Here is a 24,741-nt window from a genome sequence, read left to right as displayed (position 1 = left end):
GCTGTAGTCTAGGACCGTAGATGTTTATTTGTATATCTTTTAAAATGAAACCAATTTTTTGTATTATATCTTAATTTTGATAATTTGATTAATCTCCAAACTAATCTCTTGGTTTTGGTGGACTGTTATTTCAATTTTTTTGCTACAGCCCTGCCGTAACACATTAATTAACACTCAAACTAACCTTCGTAATTAGTGTACAGAAATAAGCTGATCTATTAATCTTAAAGAGCACACTAAATATGAACAAAAGACAAAAGCTGAGCATATACAGAACAAAAGGCTCAGATGTGATGGGTTCGTAGACGCATGCGTAGCACAGAAAACATCAGGTAGTCCCGACTCCAAAGGTGCGGTGTATTTCAGCAGGCAGTACTCCTATTCCCTCAGTCTTGTCTGGCAGGCTGCTGAGGCTGTACTGTGGCATCCTCTCCTCCATCCCCGTGGGTGGTTTCCTCTCTCCTCGCTGGAATTCCGTGGTCCGGGTTACGGGATCCTCAGACCACGGTACTGACAGACGGGTCGGATAGGTTGAGCTGGCCCGTGATGTCAGTGGGGGGATATTGCTGCAGAGGGGAGTGCAACAAAAAAAGAAGAGGGACACAAAAACACCAAGTCATTTCTGGACCAAAAATCTGTTTTAAAGGTGCATTGGGTAACTTTTCTGGCTGAGGGTTCATCACTTGCTTGTGGATATGTCGTTGCTTTGCCTGGAATGTTCCACAGTATGACACTAAACAGCTCTCAATTACAGATGCTTTCATAACTCAAAAATACCTAGAAAAACAGACATTCTGACTGTGAGTGGGGTCGCCTCTCCACAGATCTGACCTGTAACTTGGTCTGGTTTGGTCTTCATGAAGATAGACAAAGCAATAACATCTCCATGGAGACAAACAGTTGATGGACCCTCCACCGGAACTTTTATACAATGCACCTTTAAAGTCGTTTTATTAAAGCGATTCCATTTTGAGATTTGGGGTTATAAAATGTGTTTATGCATAGTTGGAGTTATAGATACGAAGTAGTTATGAATGAAGAGGAAGATTGTATTGGCTGAACATTACATTTGGTTGTCCATTCATATTAAAGGACCCATGTGACTCTATTTTCTGATGTGTGTTATAGTGTTTCCTCATCTCAAACATGTCTGGAGTTGTGTTTTGTTTCATTCATACATCTTTAACAAGCAAAACTGCCATGTTTAGGCTGAGTTCTTCTCTCAAACTGAAAACACCACCTTGTGATGTCATGTAGTAGTACAGGAAGTGCTCCGCTATTTTTAAAGTCCATTCAGCTTCACAAGAATTTGATCATTTCAGCCACAAAATCACCAATCTGTACTGAACTAAAGGTAAAACTTAGCTAATCCAGAATTTAGACCAGGAGCGTAAGCAGATCGTGCGTACTTTTTAAACTTTCAATTTACACACTTAAACACTTCACTTTTTACATAGTTTATATTTTAATTGTTGATTGGATGAATTATGTTTTAAATCACAATACAAAGGTTGACAATAAGAGAGACGATGTTTTGCAGTGATAATGAGTCGTATCATGAAATTATGACTCGAATTAATGAAACTCCTCACCATTTAAATTTGTTTGTCTGTTCCACGCGCATTTTCCTTCAGAAGTTGTTCTTGTAAAGTTTCTGATGTCATAAAGTGTTTTATATTTATCCTCCACAGCTGTAAACTTTCCGTAGTCCATCACGAGTCATTCCCCGAGCTCCTGATGCGACGCACAATGTTTACACGACTGTAGTGGTTTAGAGAACCTATTTTGAATGAGCATTGGAAATTTATTTTGACACCATGTGCCCATTTCCTGTCTTTCCCCTGCTAAAAAGCCCGAGACCCTCTGTTGACACTGCAAACCTGGAACTCCAACCTAATTTGAGCAGTGTGTAGTGTCATGACGACTGTTAGACCTGTGTATGACACTGCTGGTGTAGATTGTCCAACTGGTTAAAATGGAAAGACAAACCTGCTCGTGTGCAACTACCACTTCATGACATCAAAAGGTAGAACAGAGCATTTTGAACTTTTGCGAAGTTGACAGAGTAATAATAGTTACTCAAATGTGTGAATGAAACAAAACACAACTGCAGGTTTGTTTTTGGTGAGGTAAAAACATTATAACATGGCTTAAAGCTCACGAGAGTCCATTTTGTGTACTATTGGACCTTTAAATACAGAAGTAATATGCACATTCTTACAAAAAATATGATTTTTAGTAAAAAAACAGATTCTTTTTAACTGTAAATCTTTGGAAACAACTTCAGTATACTATAATGTCCACTATCCAAATGACTTATAACCCATTTAAAATGGATCCCTTTAAAATACCTTATGCTTATCATTAAGATAAACTTTGCCCCAGTAATAAAGAACCTCAAATAGAAACTGCGTAACCCCTCTCAGACAGGCCGTACATCAACTTGGTTCACTGTCCTCGTTTTGATAGGCCCATGCTGAGGAGGGTTAGTTTAGAGCGCATAAGCTACTGCAGCACACTGAAATCAGCAGTCTCTCCTCCTCCTCCGCCAGCGTCCGGCCTTTATATAACCGGGTGCGAATATGTTGCCACAGGGAGCAGCGGCCACTTCTTTTGTCTTTTTGTGCAGATCTATTTTTAGCCTTCACTCGGGGAGAAGAAGACGGGAAATACTGTGGCTGATTTCAAAGTGCTGTTGGAGCTCCTCTGTGTTTGCCTGATAGAAGCAGTTTTATTGTAGGCGTCTGTTGCGCCGAGCAGGGATGTACAGATCCCGCATCTGTGCAAGCCAGGTGCTTAGTTTCTATGGCAACTACATTTCATATTTATTTATTTAGTGATCATTTCGGTTTTGCCTGGAGTCTTCCGAATGCGTGGACTGCCAGTGTTACTCTGAAACAGGCTATTATCCTATTACACCCCACAACTATGAGCTCCTGATGCGACTTTTGGAGCCCGCCGTTTCTGAGGAGCCAATTAGAATTTCCAAATGATGTTAGTTGTTTGAAGAATATGCACGTTCAGGTAAGTTCTCTACTGCTGCTATTATTTTCAATTCATTATTATGATTTGGCCTAGAATGCTAATATAACTATTCAAACTTAAGTCTACAACAGTCTGGCTTCGGTTTTGGAAGTAAATTTTCCATTTATTTTGCCCATAGACATTCTGAAAATTTCAAAAACAAGAGTTCAAAGGTATCGTGAAGCAGCTACGTGCTAACTACTATCCAAAAATCGCAGTTGATTTAATCCAAAAAGCACATTTAAAACACAAAATTGTCCAAAATGTTCTAATAAATTTGCGGATTATAACTTTTCGGAAAGAGATTTTTAATAAAAGTTTAAGTCTGTGACCATAGGGTCATAGACTTATGGTCATGAGCTCTGGGTAGTGACCGAAAGGACAAGATCATGGGTACAAGTGGTCGAAATGAGTTTCCTCTGCAGGGTGGCTAGGTGCTCCCTTAGAGATAGGGTGAGGAGCTCAGTCACACGGGAGGAGCTCGGAGTAGAGCTGCTGCTCCTCCATGTTGAGAGGAGCCAGCTGAGTTGGCTTGGGCATCTGTTCTGATGCCTCCTGGACGCCTCCCTCGGGAGGTGTTCCGGGCATGTCCCACCGGAAGGATGCCCCGACGAAGACCTAGGACACACTGGAGGGACTATGTCTCTCGGCTGGCCTGGGAACACCTCGGGATCCCCCAGGAGGAGCTGGAGGATGGAGGAAGTGTGTGTGGAGAGGGAAGTCTGGGAGGCCCTGCTCAGACTGCTGCGACCCGGCCCCGGGTAAGCGGAAAAAAATGGAATGGAATAGAAAGTGTAAGTCTAAGGAAAACATGTAGAAAATATGTTGTTGTTGTTGATGTTGTTTGTTGTTTTTCAGAAAGTCTATGAGAAAAATTAATAGGAAATTTCCTTTTGCGCTCCATACAGCAGGTATTTTAGTTCAGTTTAGCTTTATTATTTGTGACCTGGTCTTGGCAGTCGACGCAATCTTGTTACACTTTTCAAGCTGTTTTTAACGTAATGTCAAAGTCATATTTCTCATCCAATTACTCAATGCTCCTGAAAACATTGCAGAGTAAAGAAATGATAACTTTTTGTACACTTTTTTAATGACCTTTCGACTGAAGTGCCTCTTATTTCAAGCCATTACAACCAAGTGTAAGTAATGCAACCTCCATGCTTCTGATGAGCCGACATCCCAACTGTCACCATCGCACCAGTCAGGATGTGTCTCATGCATTGTTCACCCCCTCCGGTTGCATCACGGTATGGCTTAAAACCCCTTTGTAGATGCCCTCAAGCTGAATCTCTTGAGGGCCTTAACCGCAGCACCCCCTAGAGGCACTCAATACGCATCACAACCACTCCTTAATCTTAGTATCTTAGCACACGACACAGGTTTGTTCAAGTTCTACGTTCTAGGGACAGGGTCATGCTTGCAGAGTTAGAGAGGAGCAGTGTGGCATGTGGGTGAGGGACACTGACACTTAATCCATTCATATCCATCAATAGAAATATAAAAGAAGAACATTTATAGAAACTCAAAATAATGGTCGAAGACTGGCAATGGCGGTTAGAACATCTGGGTCAGACTAAAGTCCTGCTGTACATGTGCAGCCTCCCCACAAAGATACCGGGCGACTTGCCTTCTTTTCATTGCAAAACCTCCAATACGAGAGACATTCAGAAAACATAATTAAAACAATGCTTGGAAGAAAAACAAGTTTCAAAAAATAAAAGACATAAACACTTGTGGCTGGTCTGAAAAGAACAGAGTTAGTAGAGTTCAGTGAAGGGGCTGTCTCTTGACTTATTTCGTCGGCTACCAGTCTGCGTAGGTTAGTGGTTGGGGAAGTTGTAATGCGTAAAGATCGAGCTAATCCAACGCTTTTACTGCGCAACAACAGTGAAGTGAAAAGGAAAACTGCTCTAATAAAAGACTTGTGTCCAGAGGCATTGCAGTTGGAGTGTTCCCAAGGGCCCTCCAAGAGCCAGCACATCCGACTACCAGCTCTGTGCTAGGCGTACACTCTCGCTCTGTACTGACGCCAATCCTTTCAGAGTCTTATGTTGATGCGCTACATTTAAAAGCAATCGGCAATCTGTCAGATTTCTTTCTGAACAGGGAATGCTCTGTTTCAAACATGGAGTTAACTAGCGTGAAAGTACAGAAGTCACAGCCAAGATGTGTGTGTGCTGTGTACACCTCTGTCATACTGTGATCAAAGATTAAAGTGCTCCTATTACACTATTTTCTCTTCTGTTATTATGGAGTTTCCTCGTCACAAACAGACCTGGAGTTGTGTTTAGTTTTATTCATACATATTTAACACAAACCCTGCTTACTTAGACTAGGTCCTTCTCTCAAACGGAAAACACTCTGTTCCACCTTGTGATGTCATATGATAATACAAGAGGGCTCCACTGTGTTTTTAAATGCTATATCTGTATATCTTCACTAGAATCATTTGGATAATTTCCATCCTTGAATGACCAGTCTTTAATGAACTAAGGGTAAAAGGAGCAGTTAACCTGAAAACTATTTCTTCACATGTGGAGGGAATATGGGTGGAAAAATCTGGTGAGATTTTTCAGAGCACCAGCTCAGACAAAATATCGAGACACAAGATGTTGGAGACAGTGCGGGGAAATGGTGGCAGCCATATACATATTTTCTGGACATGTCCCTTAATACAAGGTTATTGGAAAAAACATTATGGACGAAGTCCTACATATTGACCTCCCTTTTACCTGTGAAGTCTTATATTTTGGCAAATTAGATGCAAATTTTAAAAACAAAATTAATTTTAAGATATTTTAAATCATGATGCTAGCAGCAAAAAAAGGTATTACAAGGAAATGGTTAAAAGTTGAAGCACCAACAAAAAGACAACTGGTTTAATTTATGCTCTAAGATTAGAAACAGAGAAATTTGAAAAGATTTGGAAGGGTTGGCTCAGATTTGTTAAAATGATATGTTTGGATTTTATTTGAGTGCTCATTCCCCCAATGTTCTGTTTGCTACCAAATTGAGTTTTCTGTTTGTTTGGTTGGTTTTTTTCTTTTTCTTTTTTCTTCTTTTGTTCTTTCTCTCTTTTCAATATAATAGTAAAAATCTGTATTCTATTTGGAAGATTAAGTTTAAGACAGCGCTTGAGCCTTAAACAATATTTGCATATGTGTAAGTGTAATTATTGTCTTGGAAAATTAATAAACAAATAATTGAAAGAAAAAAAAAAAAAAAAAAAGAAAACTACTGCTTCATGACATCACAAGGTAGAACAGAGCATTTTGAGCTTAATAATAAACTAATAATCATAAAGGATTATTCAAACATGTGTGAAAGAAACAAAACTCAACTCCAGGTCTGTTTTTGACAAGAGAACAACATTCTAACATGACTTAAGAGTCCATTTTGCTTAATAGAGGACCTTATGTCAAAATAATTCAGATAAATAAACTCAGATAATTATCTCATTTGCAACTTAAGTGGTTCTGAAGTGGCCCATCAGTCACCTGTTTATGTATGTCTCCAATGCACCATGAGACATGTCACCTCCCAGGACAAGAGTGGCCAAATGCCAAACACCATTAAAGTGTGCTTTGGGATGTCAACAGTGTTAATTTAGACCACAAAACACTGAAAAATAAACAAGGATTATGACAAACCAAATATGACAAAGCAAAAGTACAGAATTAAAACCTATGGGTGTCTCCTGGAAAAGATGTGTTTAAATAAAACATTTTTATTGGAAGACTGGACATCATCTTGAGTTAAAACAAAAGAGACAAACTCACAGGCGCATGCAAACCAAAAAGCCAACACAACTGCAGGATTGGAAGTGCCAAAAACATGGAAACAGGACAAAGAAGAATCAAGCTTTCAAAACTGACAAGACAACAACACACAGACAGTATTGTACACGCGTCAGTAAAGCTCGCACAGCACAACACCACCATTTGAGACAATTGCCAGAGGTCCATGTCCAAACCAGAGAAGGGAGAAGGCCAAGACAAAACACCACTGCGGGCAGACTGCTGTGCTTTTGTTGCCCCCCTCCTCCAGGAGAAAACAACCCAAAACATTTCCCCAAACTGATGACCTGATCTGACCTGCACTGGCACCCTCTGGTCCTCTGAGGGAGCTACAGATGCTAATGGTGATGGCTGATTGGTCGATGGTGAGTGGACAGACAGTGGCCCAGGCCCCTGAGCCATGTGGAAATGGTGTCGCAGTTGGACTATGGTCATGTGGTCAGAAGAGGACAGCCGAGACAGAGAGATAGGAGAGGACAGTATGTTGCTTCTTTGGCTCCTTACCGTGTCTTTGGAGGACCTACGTCTCTTGATGCTGGACGCCAGGGTGGTACTGATGGACCTAAAAGATGCTTTCTTTTGGGGTCGGGCTCTGCTCTACCACTTTTTCTATCCTAAAATGAATATATGTACAAAGATTATTCATGATCTCTGGCTCTATCAAGCTCTCTCAATGTTCCAAAACCACCAACAATCAATGATCGATCAATGATCGTATGGACTGGATTTGGCTAAAGAGGGAGGGTCAGAAGACTACAGCCTTTGGAAATGTTGAAATGAGCAAAGCAGAAGGGAGAACAGTAAGCCTTTTAAGGTGCCTGGTCATAAGGCTGTTTCAGCCCATCTCTTATTGTAAAATGTTACAGCTATCTGACATTTCAGCAAATCTAAAACACACACAAATTCTCATAAAAATAGTAAGGCCTAATAATATTTATTCTGCATCATGATAAAAAACTGTATTGACCTTACCAGTAATTAGAATTATTTTAATTACATGTGATTGCCAAGACAAGCTGTACTTCTCTTTAATTGGCAGACTATTGTCTTATATTATACATAGTGCTTTATTTTTCTTGCACTTCCATGTGCACTCAGTGCACGGGGATCAGAATGTTTACTATTCAAATAATTAGAACATAGCAGAGTATGAAATGCAAATTTTTGTGATTTTGTTTTATTCAAAAATATTTGTATATTTGCAGAAACGTCACATAGGTTTGTGTGATTTGCTAGACCAGGTTACAGTCTGTATGCAAAAGAATTACTTAGACTGCACAACATGGCAGAGCTGTCCACTAGAATGCATTGGGATGATAGATGACTAAAGATGTTAGTGGGTGTGGATATTCTGCCTGAATTACTTACTTCAATCTTCACCTTAGCAAAAAAGGAAGCCTCATGTTAAGCTCATTTAGGAGGAAGCTAAATATACACTGTAAAAAGTCCAATTGGTGCCCTCCCTCATACCACCAAAGCCCCGCTCTCTAACTAGTGTTGTGTGCAAATGACTCATATTAAGGTATTCTTACATCCTGAGTCTCTACAGAGGAAGAGGGCTGCATAGGGGGAAGAAAAGAAAAAAATAAAATAAATGTCCATCCACTTGCTGGTAAATAGTTATTACTTTAAAGAATGCCCTTATAAGCGTAAGCCAAAAGAAAAGTGTTTATGAAAATTAACTAGCAAAGCAAACATTTAGCATTCAAAGCCAGGCAGCTATTTAAGTCCAGAAGCCACTAAAGAGCATTCAAAAGAAAACAAGCACAAAATCATTGAGAAAAGCCCATTCAAAATCATTATACCTTTTTGGTATAATGGAAATTCACCCCACACACATGGGAATGGAATGAGTGTGTGTCTAAAGAACTGAGGAGATAGATGCCTAATAAGTTGTGAAATAAACTGTGATTTGATCAAAGCAAGAGTAAAAAGTGAGCAAACCAAAAGTAAAATATGCAAATATACAAGATTAGGGTCTGTGCAGAGCATTGCTACTCTTTTTGACTCTCCATTACCTCGTCAGACCTGATCATACAGGTTGTTTTCTACTCATTGTACATTGTCTTTTAAGGGGTGGACAATATGGCCTGTTTCTTCTTATCTTAGGTCAGTTTCAATGCAATCATGATTCACTGATATTACAATATTGTATGTTTAAAACGGCTGCAAGATTAATCACAATCGAATTGAAATCACAGTTTGAGTGGATGCCTTTAGTAAATTAGCCTGATTCATCAGTCCGTTTCACTTTGTGGAAACCGTCTGACCTCGCAGCATTAGAATTTGTTCGCTCGACAGTAGGCAGGGATTTACTAATTTTAACCAATCGCTGCTATTTGGTTGTGACATATGTAATGTGTCGCTAACAGGGTTAACCTGGTATATTAAGCTTTTCCCAAATCCTGCAGGAAGAAGGGCAATAACGTCTTTCTCCTTGATAAAATTCACCAAACAATCTCTTTGTTCTAGCTTTAAATCCTCGATCTTGGGAATTGTTGCCAAAACAAAATGTATGGCTCTTCGCTGATTGGTCGGTGCGCAGTCTACAACTTCTGAAGTTCTTGCAAGCTGTCTAGTGTATTCTGATTCCTGGCCTAGTTGCTGGAGAGAGCAGAGGCACTAGGTGGCGCCAGCCTGGCTATTATAAATGGCAAAGGCTGCAAAATTTCCTAGATGAACAACAAAAGAATTCTTTACTACATGAAACTTGCTAACTCTGTATTTTAGATTTGTACAAACATGTTCTGAGATGGGATCTTTCATTTGTTTTTCAGTTCATATCTCAGTATTTTCTTCTGGACATGCACAAAATGTGAACTTTGAACAGAATCCTATTATTAAAACACAAATTGAAGATGTTATTGTAGTTGCAAAGCTTGTCAGAAAAATTGCAGTTCAATACAATCTACGTCTTCACTCTAAAACTTTAGTCCAATTGACAGACTAGATTCTTTCTTTTGCTCCTGCTATTCACTTGTAACAGAAGTTGACCAATACAGGGACTGAAGGGTCTGTGTCTAATTTTAAGCACAGATATGATAGACATTAAACAGTCAAGTGCTTGATTACAATATAATGAACTCTCAATCTGTGCAGATAGAAGCCTTCGCTTCTGTGCATGTCTTAGTTTGCTCTGGTGTAGCATTTTTCCAAATCTCCTGGTGTCTTGTATTACACTATTAGATCATGTTTGTCTCTTTGCTCCACACAGAAACCTTAAGATGTTGATGAGGGATGGTTTGGGGAGAAGGGCAGTGTGGTGTGAATTTCAACATGCTAAAATATCCCATGGATGGAGAGGTTAAAAAAGGGAGGATAGAACATATAATAACCATAATAATAGTAAAAACACAAAACAAAGAGCAGACAAATCAGGTCTGGCCCCGCAATGCATCCTTTTTCATCAGGTCACATGACTAGGCTCTTACTGTGCGCACCGCCATCACCCCACACTTTTATCCACTGTGGGAGTGACAGGTGCACAGCTTTTGAGTTCAATAAACATGAGGAGTGTTTGCCTGTTGGGAAATGACATCTCAGGTTAGTAAAGCCTTTATATTAAGCCTTAACAGACAACTTGTGCTTTAAAAGAAAAATCAATGCCCAAGTGACGTCTCTTCTTTGCTTTAGCCCTGATGAATAGCTAGCTGCTTTATCACCGTAGGCAGTTGGAGGATTAGTGGACCAATAGGCCAGTGTCGTCTTATCAAACTGCCTATTGCCTTCTGCCCAAGCACCTCTGACCTGGGACACCTTCTGGAAAGATGCAGACAGGAAATCTTAACACCACTTCTCATGGAGTTTTAGCTGTAAAACCACAAAGGGAGTACAAATCAGAAGAGAAAGTATGATGCCAGACAGATCCATGGTATTATCAATGCTGAAAGAGACATGAAGTGTCAGCCCTTGATAAAGGACATTTGAGTTGAGTGCTCATTTCACTTTTTTGTCTCTGGACACTTGAGGTGCTCAGAGTAACTTGAGTTGTATCTTCCAGAGTGTAATGTGTCATCTGAGTACTGATCCACTACTCTTCCACTGTCTAGGGGCTGCACAGTCCATGCCATGCAGGGCATGCTGGGCCAACGCTTGGCAGCGGTCTGTTTCTATCTGAAACAGTGTGCTGCTTTGAATCATAATCCAGAATACACCATCAAATTCAGATCAAATTCAAACTTCAGCAGTGACAGTGTATACCAAAGTGACACCAGCCACACACGGGTCCAGACGGAGCACTTCTAACCAACATCTGTTCCACAGCTGCAGGATGTGACACTTTGAGACTCAGTGGCCTCTGACACTGAACCATCACCGAGCACTGCCCCATAGAGCTGCATGTGTTCTGTCACAATCACTGGGTACTTGGCCCCTGTGCACACGTCTCAGCTCCAGGGCTGACAGTTCAGGAAAGTCTCCCCTGACATGTCTCTACAGAGATACAATGACAATGTTTGACAAGGGAAATAGTCTTTGTTCTGCATTTTTCATGTGAGAAAAAAGTACATCTAAATTCCAAAAACTTGCAACTACCAGTGTTCTTTTGGTCAACTGGAAACTGAAACGATGGAAAACTAGCTATATCCAGACAACTTGTAAACAATATTGGTCAAAAGTGCACCGTCTCTTACATAGCCTTTACACCTAATGGCATAGAAGCACTAGTTACATACAAGCAGTCAAATGCTGAGCTAAGGAAAGAGGAGGCCACATAAACTGTGAGCCGACAACTTTCTGCCTGGAGCTGCTATCTAAAGTTTGTGACAATGAGATCACAGTGGCTAATCCAATCAGTGCGCCCAAACACTGTGAGTAATAGAAGCAGCAGATTGTGTGAGGCCCATTACAGTGCTTTAAGTCACAGCAGTCAAAATTGGATGTTGATTTTAGCTAGAGGCCAACGGTGGCAGTCGATTAGCCGCCATCTCGGGCGGGTGACGCAGAACAAAGAATCTGAATAATCCCAGCTGACGTGAAGCTAAAGTCAGTTTGTGTCAGTTTAGTGTGTCCTGCTCCTTTCTCAGCAGCTCCCCAGGCAGGCCATACAGGACACTCACAACATCACACAAGTGGGCCGGACACTGTGACCCAATACTGTACCTTTCCCCAGCACGCTACATAAGCAGTGTGTGTCTGGAGGTAAACCCACAAACTCCTGTCTCACTGATCAGGAGTCAAACCAACAAACACACGGTAGAGCTGGTTTTCTTTCTGTCTTTCACAGAGAAACAGCTATAGCAACAAGAACCTGAACCTTAAACGTTCCGAACCTCCAAATAACAAAACCATTTTCTCAATTATTCCAACCACATATCTGCAATTGGTGACCTACCTGCCACTATTCTTAGCCATATTTGCCTAAAACGACTGCAGCCTTATCAAAAGTAGAACCAAATGGCAAATAGGTCACAAAGCAACCCTTTGAGTTGAATATAAATGAGTAAATGATGTTGTAATTTGGTTGAACTGAACCATATAATTGACATTTTGAAGCAGTCGCTGAGTTGGAAGCCCCCGGCATGCAGTTGTGCATGGAATACAATTCTGAAATTTAATGCTGTCGAGTGGAGAGTCACTGTTGTGTAATTGCCAGGGCATTGATTTCTTAATTTCATGCTCTATTTGTTCTGTTTGAGTCTATAGTTGTGTGGCCTGTTCTGACCAAAGCACTGACTCTTGATGTGTCACATCATCTGACCTTATGAAGTGTAGAATTATAACACCACTTCAGACTGGCTGTTGCTGCTTTGGGATTAAACAAGTAGCCACTGTCTACAGATATGAGTTATTATTTATATGGAAGCATGTCACTGCTGTTTAACTACGTACTAATGAGGATCTCTTGGCTGCCACTTGGCTTCCAGAAGGCCCTTTACTTCCCTGTGGGACATATAAGAAACACTGTTCACTCTCAGAGACATACAGCCTCAACAAGGCCTTTTAAATGTTAATGTGCTGTCATAAATTTCATTCACCAATAAGGAGGTAGAAATACGCTCATTCCAACTATGCAATTGTTCGACTCTCCCATGCAACGTACAAGAGAGACAACAGACTTTCGGATTTGTTCACAAAGAAGTTCTCTAACTTGCCCCGAACTAATCCCAAAGGTTCCAACGATCACATAAAATCCTGCTAGTTCATTTTAACTTCCATGGATTGAGCTCGCATTTGGGGTTCCTACCTGCAAGTTCTTCCTCCAGACATTGACGGCCGCAAAGGCTAGCTGCATCTGCTTCCTGCGAGCGTCTTTATGGCGCTTATAGGCGATTTCAATAAAGATGAGGAAGATCCCTGCCGCAATACCACCAGCGACCAGCATGAACACACCTGGATTTTGGAGGAAGAGACAAAAAGACACAAAGTAGGCAAAATATGTGAGAAAAAAACTGTTCAGTCTCTGCTACCATTAAGCATTGTTTCGTGTCATGCTCAACGGTTGCCCGAAAATTATCCAACCAGCTGCTAATGAAGAAGACTGCTGAAAAAAACAACATAAAAAGAACTACTTATACTCCACCAAACCACAGCACTATGAAAAATCTAGACATTATACAACCACGCGACATAAAAATTGCAAAGGTATTGGACAAAAAGTGGCTACAGTAACTTACCACTGCCGATTTTTTGTCCAATCACTTTTTTACGTTTTTTGTTTTTCTTCTACGCACTAAGGGCCGTACCTGCCATGTTCTCAAAGGTGAGTGTGGCCGGGGCATTGCTCCTCGAGTCACACTCCTGGTACCTCACCCAGGTTTTATCTAGGTCCTCCATGAAGCCGTTCTCATGAGAACTGCAAAGGGTGGATGGGAGAGGTGACAAAGTTAAGAGACCAGGCAGAGAAATCGAACCACTCACGCCACTTCTACTCTCCCAAAGTGAATGAGACATAGATAGCTGATGGGTGACGGAGGACAGACAGACGGACAGACAGAGGCAGGAGAGCCACAAAAGATGCTGACATGAAGCGATGAATTGAGAGCAGAGGCAGGACTTTTCTACTCAGTCTCATGTCAGGCCTGGACAGTGTGTCAAGTCTGGTCAGATCAAAGAGGTTCATGTGCCAAGTCCTCACTTATATGTCTTTTACACTCAGCTGTCCGGTGTGGAGCTGGTGTCCATGTGACTGTGACTATGGTTCCTTCTCACAGTATTGGTCAAGATTTTTAGTCAGGGAAAATGTTAATCAAGTATAACTATTCAAAATAATAGTTTTGTTCCATTTCCAAGTATTACAAAGCAGTAGCTGCAGACTTATTAACAAAGTAGGAAGCTTCTTTTCATCTTTGTAGGTCACTTTGTATTTTGGATTTGTGGGTCATCTCACTTGAGTCCTTCCTTCAAAGTCTGTGGTGGCCACAATGGCCAAAGATAACATTCTTGAAAACACAAGAATATTTTACAAAAAGAAAAATGTATCTGTAAAATATAATTGTGTTTTGTGAACTGCCATTTTAGATGATTTTCATATGACATGGCATTCAAATGCTGTGTTTGACTCTCATGAACACCACAGCCATTCATAAGAGCTTTAGATATATATTTACTATATATTCTAAAGTCATGTCTGGTCCACACCTCTGGGTGTATGGATAGAACCATGAACTTAATATTAATAATTTAAATCATACGAGTAATGCAGCTTCGGCTGGGACAGACCTGAGAATAGCCAGGGACACATTCTGTTTCCAGGGGCTGTCCTTGCGCATGCCTATGCCAAAGCCCGAACGGAAAAACAGCTCTCCCGTGGTCACCAGGTCGCACTTCTGCGAGGCTTCAAACTCCAGCACCGCAGAGTCCCAGATGAAGGCATGCAGCTTGCTGTGGGGGGGCAGGGAGGGCGGGGGCAGAGGGGAGGGGCAGGAGGGGTTACGGTGCAACAGTACAATGATTTACAAACACATTCACGGCTCCAGCACGCTCTCTAGCACTCCACATGCTGTGTGTCGGTCAGTGTTACCAGCGTCTCTACCGATGCTATGTCCCAAAAGAAATCCCACCAGAGGCAGAGGAGCGAGGTCCCCATCGCACGTCTGGAGACAACCTGAAAAAGGGCGCTCCTGGACTCACAGTTAGCTCAGCCTCAGTCCACTCTAGAGCTGTCCCTGTGTGGGATGGACCAGGGGCACAGAGACACTGCAGTAAGGCCCCAGCTCCCAGTGCTCCAGGCCCATGCTCTGACCCTGTCTGAGGCTACAGGAGCAGCCGGCCCCTGGCTCGGCCCCGGGCCCCGCTCGCACTCACTTGTCTCGTACGGCCTGGATGGCCTCGGCAGCGCTCTCGTAGTTGTGCTTCTCCATGTGTCGGTACATGGTGCTCAGCTCCACCTGCCGCCGGAAGTATATGTCCACTGAGCTCTGCTTCACCGTGGCATAGATGAACTTGTCTGACGGGTTTCTCAGCTACAAAACAAAGACATGCTTTGATTCACGTCCAGACTATGAATTATGAGAGAATTATGATAACAGAAAACTGATACAAAGGATCAAATCTATAGGGTCTCTGTAAACTCATACCCACTGAAATGAGGTATAAGTCTGAGTTACTGTTGGCCTACACAGTATCATTTCTAAAATGGCTTCCCCCTCAGTGACTCACTCTGGGATCATTGATGCCAGTGATGCGCTCCTCAGGTCGGTCCAACACCAGGAAGGCAGCCAGGTTGGCAGTGTATGAGGCTACGATGATCATAGCAAAACCTGCCCACACCATACCCAGGATTCTCGCAGAGAAACTCCTCGGAGCACCTGGAAACAACTGCTGATTTAGGATCCAAAATATTGGTTCCAAGACCATCATCATCAATTCTGAGATGTACATGACCTCTTTTCAACACTGTACAAATAAGTTTTCTAAAGGTTTCAATGGCCTTGTTGGTAGAGTTAAATGAAGCCAAAATATTAAACTCTCTAAATGGAGTAATTATAATAAAACAACATTACAAACAGTGTCTCTGCAATGAACATACCTTCTCCAATACCGGAGTTCAGCAGCACTCCCCAGGAGAACCACATGGCTGATGACAGTGTGAGCGCATCCTCCTCTTCTTCTTCACTGTTTACTTTAAATCTTCCAAACGGGCTGCATTTGGGAGGATTGTAGAGAGACACTGAGTGAGACATAATGGCGAGGACACATGGACACGCCCAGGTGTGAGGTCAACTGAATATGAGCGAGCTAAGCCAGAAGAGACACACAACCATGTCCACAGTAAAGACTACTCTCTTTTTTACGCACGGACTGTAATGTGGAAATTCTATTTAAGATCACCTTTGTTCATATTGCTCATAGAAAGTAACACTTAGAAATGAATAAGACATGAAGTCTGTGTAGTGCTGCATGCTTCTTTTGCAGACAGTTGGAATTGAAATACAGATTAAAAACCATAGATATAGTTCTCATCATAATATAATGAGGGCTGAAAGCTGAATCAAAACATTAGAATAGTTTTGCAACACTATGATTTTGTTGCTGGTTTGGAGGAAGTGAATGGTTTACGGCTTTGTGTTGTATACCTTTTAACATACATACTGTCAAACTTCATCATAGGGCTGGGCGATATGGAGCAAAAAATACATCTTGATATATTTTGCTATATCTCAATATACGATATATATATATATATCTCGATATCTGTACAGGAAAAATAACCCCTCAAATCCACTGCAAAAACAAATTCCACAATGTTCATTTAGGAACAAAGTGCTTCTGTGACATTAATAAAAAATATCTCTGTATACAAAAATAATACATATTGCCTTCTTTTCATTCAAAATTACATTAAAATAACTCAACTCAAGCTCATCTTTGCATTAACTCTGTTACCCATATGATAACCAGAACTTTGAGCTCCTTCAGCAGAGGAAGTTTGGAAGGTTCCTTATTTTAATAGATCCATTATATCCATAATAGATCTGAGGTTTCCCACAATCCACTGCACAGATCAAACCTAACGTTGTACAAATTACACTTCAGCAGATTATTAATACAAATTTTCTGCATAAATAAACTTTACATTACTAAACTTTACAACATATAAAGCATAATGACTCTAGAGCCACATCAGCCCGTTTGAGATTATAATGTGTTTAACGCAGCTTTGACACATTTATTTATGTTTTACAGAAACGAAACATAAAACCGCATGGCTAATTTGCATAAACTGTAGCGCTGACGTGGTTCAGCTTCTGTCGGACTAAAGGACACAACTCAGTGGAATATAGGTGTTCTCTCCATGGATCTATGATTGTCTCTGTGACAGAGGACGTGCTGCTGTTGGCCTTGTCTGTAAACGGTGGAAAAGGTTTGTGGTGTTAGTAACTTTCGGCATTTGTGGCAGTAGACATGTGACGTGTTCTGTATCCTCTGGGCTGGTTTTGGGCACTGCTGTGTTAAATGAGACACAGGGCGAGGGGAGCGTGAGAGAGGAGGGGGAACAAAAGTGAGGAGGTAAAGGCACGTGGGGACGAACACAGAGAAGACAAACAAGCGAAGCGGCAAAATCAGAATACATAAGCATTATATCGATATATATGATATGTCAAAATCCATATTGAGTTTTAAAAATATCTCGATATATTTAAAATATCGAGTTATCGCCCACCCCTACTTCATCACTATATTTAAATATATGTACGTATCTAGAATTTTGAGCTACTCATGTGGTTCCCTTTTTCAAAAGAGACGCCTGGTGGTGTTACTAATATTTGTTATTGTTAGTCACAATAGCAGATAATTCTAAATGAACAGCCTGGACTAAATATAGACTCATTAGTGTGGACATGGGGCCAAAGACAGAAAGGAAAGCTGACGGACAAAAGGAGGTGCACTGCAGGGACAGAGCGGTGGGATGGTTTATACCAATCTTCCCCTGGCTGTCGTCTGGCTCCGCGCTGAGGGAAGATCTGACAGTGGCACACACAAACACAAACACTGAGCCCCTCTTGTACCTGAAGCGGTCTAGTAGGTAAAGCATCACCGCCACCACATGCACCGACAGCCCCACCAGCAGCCACAGTGTGCTCTGGAACGGCTGCATGAATGAGTCCAGCGTACTGCGGGGAATTTCCTGCAAACACAAACATAATCAGCACACTCATTTTACTGCATTGATGTTTGTGTCTGTATTGAAGTACTGTTGCTTTGTGAAATTAACGTTGTTTTTTTTTCCCTTATCCATGAAGGCCGTGCGGGAGGCTACCAAGGGAGCTCGCTATGGACATTTATGATGCTACAGGTTTTTCACACCATAAGTGACAGCAAATGTGACTGACGACCTTCCAGAGGAAATACTTGGAGGGAATGAATTAAGAATTAAACCTTTCCTGTTGTGTTCACTAGACCCCCACTGGATACTGCTCTGATGCTGTAGGACACAGGTGTCAAACATAAGGCCCGGGGGCCAGATCTGGCCCTCCAAGACCTATAATGTGGCCCTTGGGTGATTTTCTACTAAAATATTTTAAATGTTGAAATTGAATTTTTCTTAAAGTTTCAGGTTGTTCATAATATTATAATATTATAATAAGAAAGAGTTCATCAATTAAAAAATATTTCTGTAATAGATTTGTGTTTCTCTGCACAAATATTTGAACTTATTGTTATTTTTGGGGTTTATATGCCATGAGTTTCTGATCCGGCCCCTTTGGGATCAGAGTAGGTTGGATACGGCCCCCAGTCCAAAATGAGTTTGACACCCCTGCTGTAGGACATAGAGGCGGGACTTTTGTCCTGAGGGCTGTTCCTCCTCCTCAAACTGCCTTAACACAGATCTGCTGACCCGACCTGACCAGTCCTCCTGAGACACAAAGGCACCACAGAAGTGCAGTGTAAATGTTGCTGTAGCAAAACTTGAAGGAAGTGCTTAAACTCTTTACACCTTCATGGGAAACTGATTTGGCCTGGAATTTCCAATCACTGCTGAACTAAAGTAGTGATTGCTCCCTACCGTGTGAAGTCATGTAGTGGACTTCACAAGGTGGGGAGCATTTTGAGCTTGGGTGATGTAGACAGACTTATCATAAATGGTTTCTCAGAAATGTGTGAGTGAAACAAAATACAACTCCAGGTATGTTTTTGATGAGGTTACAACTTTATATATATGGCTCTAAGCTTCCAAGGGTGAATTTTGTGTAATATACACTGTTGGGCAAGTTACTTTAAAACTGTAATGTGTTATTTATGACTTATTACTGTCATTTCAAAGTAATTCATTACATTACAATATTACTGCATTTAAAATGTAAGGCATTACATTACTATTGTATTACTTTTAAGTTACTCTCGCCAAAATAAACTGCGAAGATGCTGAACTTTTGCGCCATATATGAACTGAACAAGAACTGAAACAGGACTAATCTTGGACTAGAACTTGGAATCTAGGACCGCCCCTGAGAGAACCCCGAGTCCGTGGAACAGGGTGTCTGCAAGGCACGATTGGGCATCAGCTGTGATCAGCCTCGTGGAGCGCGGAGTTCTGCGCTGGTCCTTCCTCTCACAGTTACCTGACGATCTACGCGGGAGCACCTCTGGTGTTTCACCGCTACTGATATTGCGGTGATTTTAGCAAATTTGAACGAAGAAAAATCCACCACTTCAGTCCAGGTTAAAAATGCATTGTAACGCACGTTACTGACATTTGTACTGAGTAAAATATTTTTTTAAAAATTCCCTGTAATGCCGTAACATTACTGCGTTACAGCAAAAGCAATGTGTTACAGTAATTTGTTACTTTTATAATGCATTACACCCAACACTATAAGACCTATAAAAATCCTGACTGTAACTACAAATGACGATCACAGACCATAACAATCAGATAATAAACAACTAAACAATGCATTAGTGCATTTTCAATTCCAAACCCCTCCCCCCAGTTTTTATTTAGTTCTACTTTTTGAAGCATAGATGCCACAAAAAACACTGTAAATGTAATGTTTTTTCATCAACTTAAAGGGAATATTTTATTTCAATGGGGTATTAACTGCTAACACAGAACAGATCATGTTACCGTATTGTTATGGAAATGTATATATTAGTTTCAGTTTATTTTTTGATGCTCAGAGTCCCCCCTCTCTTTGCTCCCAATGTCAAGTCACTCCCCCTTCAGAGCACTATCACAGCACAATCAGCGTGCATCCCGCTATACTCCAAAAAGCTGCACAAAACCCTCTTTAAGAACATTATTCATCACGTGTAACTTTTGTTCAAGTAAGTTGAATTAGATATTATTTGTCTGTCTTAATGAAGCTTCTTTTCTTGCTCAGGTTTTAGGTGGTTTCTTCTTTTAGCTTTACTCCATGTCCCAGTTTTATTCCTGATCTATTGTTGCGTGCTTCTCAAACTGTTTGCACTTTAGCTTCTACTTTTAGTCATCTTTGCAATCTTTTCTGAGGCTGTGGAATATGATATCAATATATTATCATTGAAGTAACACCTGCAGGTGGAGATAATGATTGTAAATGTGCTGATTACATAAATGTGTGTACGACCGGTTGAATCATAAACCATGCTGTTATGTGACTTCAATTTCACACCATGTTTGTTCCTCAAGGACTCGCATGCATTTAAATTCACCTCCCACTCAACCACTATTTTTATAGACTTAATTATGGACTAAATACACGGCTGTCAATTCTGTCGATTATACGTACTCCTACACCAGAGTACATGAGTGGGCTGACAGTAGAGAACACAGGATCACTATTACAGAACACTAATTAGACATTTCAAATCATACCTTTACATTTTAGATTAGGTCTGAACATACAGTTAGCATAGAATAGACCTGCTTCATTTATTAAACATGAGACTTGTGTGGAGTTCTACATCCTTCTTTATACATTTTAAATGACCATCTTTGTATGTATGTATTTAAATTATAGTGTGAAATACACATGATTTATTGCATAACTGATACATCCTGACATCCAGCGCTAGACTAGAATACACAACACAGTCCCAGTGTCTTGAGCAGAGTTCTCTAGGGTTGCCAACTCTCTGAAAAATAGATAAGGGAGAGTCATGCCAATTTGAGCTACCAATCGATTTAAGCTACCCCCAAGCGCTGTTACAGTTTTAATGCTGTCGATTTGAGCTCCAGAGGCAGAAATGGAGTAACAAGTCACATTTTAAAAGTGTTTCGGTTTTATTGTATGTTTTGACGTGTAAGCATGGACATGTGCGAGTTAGAATTGCGGCAGAATACCTACGTTAGGCTGCAGGTAGCTCGTTTTGATGGGGCAGCCCACTTTGACAGAACATCGTGAAGCACTGTACTTTGCTTTACGGTACTTTTGTTTCTGAATACAGGACGATTCCATTTCTCAAGGGATGGTTGGCAACCCTGTCTCTATGTCTGCCTGTTCCTACAACAGGAGTGTCAAACTGAAATTCACAGAGGCCAAAGTTAAAAACTGGGACTAAGTCGTGGGTCAAACTAAATATTTATAAAAAATTTCAACAACATCTGCATGTTTTCTCTTCTTTCAAGATATGCAATGTTAAACCTTTTCTTTTTAAAATAAATGTTTAATAATAGTTTTGAATCCAGAACAAGCATAATATAAAATAATAACTAAATTTTTAATTTTAAATAAATAATATCTCTATAATCTATCAGTAGCCGGCGGGCAGCTCTAATACATATCTGACATGATCTCTTGAGTCATATATCACAGGTCACATTTGGTTCCCAGGCCTGAGTCTGACATGTGTGTTCTACAACTTGATCAAACATAACACAGGTTGTTTAGTAACTAGAAGCTTTCTCGAACCACACAGGTTCAAACATCTTAAGTGAAAGTTGGTTAGCCGTTAGCTCAAACGCCACTCCACATGCTAATTATGATTATGATAAATTAAGACATCGAAAGGTTTACACACTGAAAACTGACTTTAAGGCTCTGGGCTAATGTTAATATTAAAGGAAAACATACAGGGGACTGGTTCTGGTGTTCCTAAATCTTCCTGGACTATCAAAGTTACTAAACAGACGATGATCACTGAACTCTGAGTCTACTAATTTTACATCTATGGTCTTGAAGGTTCATATTTCTGGGTGCTGCACTGATGGTAGCCAAAATAAACTTCTCCTTTGTTAGTTCTCCAGGCCTCTTCTGTTCAAATGTCACGCTACTGCAATGCACTTTACAACACACTGGTAACCTGGTGTCCTAGTTGGGCTAATTCTGAGTACATATTGTTTTCATTTTCATTTGTTTCCTTTTCGAGAAATATGCTTTTCTGTTGTTTACAATGTATATGTAATATACATGATTATTGTTTCTCTCTTGGCACAAACTCGAAATAAAAATGAATTAATCAATCAATCAATCAATTTTACGTTTACAATAAAATAAACCCTGCATCCACACTCAGTACTTCTCTCCATCATGGACACTCCAGCCCGCCTCCTGCACCAGACTATAGAGGAGCTCATTCTCCAACAGGCTCCTACAGCTCTACTCAAACAGTGAGAGATACAGGATTACATTCATACTATAATACTCCCTACAACTGTACAACAATTCACCCTTATGTAACATATAATACTCCCTACAACTGTGCAACAATTCACCCTTATGTAACTGATAATACTCCCTACAACTGTACAACAACTCACCCTTGTGTAACAGATAATACTCCCTACAACTGTACAACAACTCACCCTTAAGTAACAGATAATACTCCCTACAACTGTACAACAACTCACCCTTATGTAACAGATAATACTCCCTACAACTGTACAACTCACCCTTATGTAACAGATAATACTCCCTACAACTGTACAACTCACCCTTATGTAACAGATAATACTCCCTACAACTGTACAACTCACCCTTATGTAACAGATACGTCCTGTCAATCATCATATCATCTTTGTACCGTTTCTCCTTATGACTTCTTGTACATAGTTGAGATATATTTGTATTTTTAGTTTGACTTGTTTTATTTGACATGTGTCTCTTGGTATTTTTGCTACTTATTTAGAATTTATTATTGCCTTTATATTTTTCCTCTTTGTTATTATAATATATTGTAATGTGTGAGCAAAAGTAATTTCCCTTGTGGATCAATAAAGTTTGTCTAAGTCTAAGTTCTAATACATTTCACTTTTCTTTCTTTCTCCAAACTGTAGAAATGTAGCCTTTAAAAAAACAAAAAAAACAAACAAGTGTGAGTTTGAATCTGGCCTTGAGTCGTACCTTTTTCACCAGAATAGTGAGGCCCTGGTACTTGAAGGGTTTGGAGAACTCGATGTACTGGGCCCGCTCGTTGTTGATGGTCAGTGGGGCTACGATCATGTCCGCCAGGCCTCCCAGCAGCTCTCCCATCATCCCGTTCCATTCCTTCTTGTTACTGTTGTTCACCTGCATCCCGAGGAAAGAACAGAGACTGTCAAATGAAGGCAAGAGCATTTTTGGATCTATCAGAGACTCCAAGAGCTTATAGAAAATACAGCTTGGGCGCTTCTATTTGTCAAACTATTGTGTGTTCATCTTTTCAAATATACATGATAATATTAATAATAATATTTCAAAAACATTAAAAAAGAGCACTGAGTAAAATTTCTGATGAAGGACACACTGTCTGCTTGTCTCCATGGAGATGGTATTTCTTTGAATGAAATGTTGCACAGCATGGCATTAAATGTATCTATCAAGCATCTGTAATAATTTCTTTTCTTTTTTTTTTCATTGCTCAGAAATGCTGCATTATTACTATGAGCGGGGTCACCTCTCCACATATCTTTTTCAGTTCTGAAGAAGCAGGTTGGATGAGCTGCGGAACATATTCGACCAAATAAACTTTTGTCCAGTTGACAAATTGTATTTCTCCTTTACCATGGAAATAAATGGAAATATCATTTCAGGTGAAGCAGGAACATCTCTGTCAGTAGAAAAGTGTTGGACCCTCCACCAGAGTGTGGAGAGTGTTGTGACTGACACTGACTGTGGGAGCCAACTTTATCATGTGACAAATTAACAGTATTTCTTTCAATATACTTTGAGTAATAATGTGTTTAATGCAGCTTTGAGCATATTTGTTTACGTCTTACAGAACTGAAACTTAAGACCACATGGCTAATTTACATAAAGTAAGCACTCAAAAAACAGATCACTCCTTGCGGTTCTGTCAGACTTAAAGAGGAAACGACTCAGTGGAATATGAGTGTTCTTTCTGTGACAGAGGGGTGTTCTGCTGATGGTGAGTCTGTTCTCTGCTTTTATCACGTTGGAGATGGTTCATGTTAAACTTTTCAGAGATTATACATCTGCAGGTCGTACAAACACACCGTATATATGAATCTATCCTCGCCTCCTAGCGTTTTGGCAGTGAATTACTTCGCAGCGCATAGACCTCAACAGAGATCCATAAATCAAAAACAAAGGCGACAGGGTGATGGCGGCAGTGCGTGTTGAGTTGATGCAGAACTGTACTTTGCCCTTTACGCAGAAGTCAGCAAACTTGTTTCTTTTATGAAGTCATTTTAGATCAGTGGTGCCCAATACGTTGATCACGATCTACCAGTCGATCGCCAAGGTCGTGTGGGTAGATCGCCGTGTCTCGTCTCGGACTCGTGTTTGGACTCGGTCTTGTCTCTCACTCGAGGTCTGACACTCAACAAGTGTGATCATATTTCATTACAGCCGCTGCTGTTGACAATAAACTTGTAGCGGGGTGCAGGAGCGTGTGGGGCGTCTCAGTGCAGCCTGTGCGCTCATTTGAAACCCGCGGAGACTCTACGGCGCATCACAAACACACACGCTCCCTATGCACGGCTCGTCTGCAACAGCGTGTGCCCTCGTGTACCAGCGTGCATCACAGGGCAGGTTCAACTTCCTAAACATCCTACCTGTCCATCTGCCTCACCTCAGCACGCCGCCCCTCGCCTTTTCACGCTCTCGCTCCTTCCTGC

General features: G+C 40.8%; 1 protein-coding gene across 1 annotated transcript in view; it reads right to left on the bottom strand.

Moving 5' to 3' along the window:
- Positions 1–497: 497 nt before the first annotated feature.
- The window catches only part of grin1a (glutamate receptor, ionotropic, N-methyl D-aspartate 1a), a 113,782-nt gene continuing 89,538 nt past the window's right edge, over positions 498–24,741 (bottom strand). The window contains 11 exon segments of the mRNA XM_055153535.1: positions 498–566; positions 7,326–7,402; positions 7,405–7,435; positions 13,006–13,151; positions 13,505–13,614; positions 14,481–14,642; positions 15,066–15,223; positions 15,420–15,568; positions 15,790–15,902; positions 17,771–17,889; positions 23,027–23,191. Of these exon segments, the coding sequence (XP_055009510.1) occupies positions 498–566; positions 7,326–7,402; positions 7,405–7,435; positions 13,006–13,151; positions 13,505–13,614; positions 14,481–14,642; positions 15,066–15,223; positions 15,420–15,568; positions 15,790–15,902; positions 17,771–17,889; positions 23,027–23,191 (1,299 nt within the window).

The sequence above is a fragment of the Boleophthalmus pectinirostris genome, unplaced genomic scaffold (genome assembly GCF_026225935.1).
Source record: "Boleophthalmus pectinirostris isolate CB_2022bp ecotype Guang Dong unplaced genomic scaffold, ASM2622593v1 HiC_scaffold_18, whole genome shotgun sequence".
NCBI classification, from domain to species: Eukaryota; Metazoa; Chordata; class Actinopteri; order Gobiiformes; family Gobiidae; genus Boleophthalmus; species Boleophthalmus pectinirostris.
Note: the sequence above shows the minus strand (reverse complement) of the source record. Positions and strands in the feature narration are given on the sequence as shown.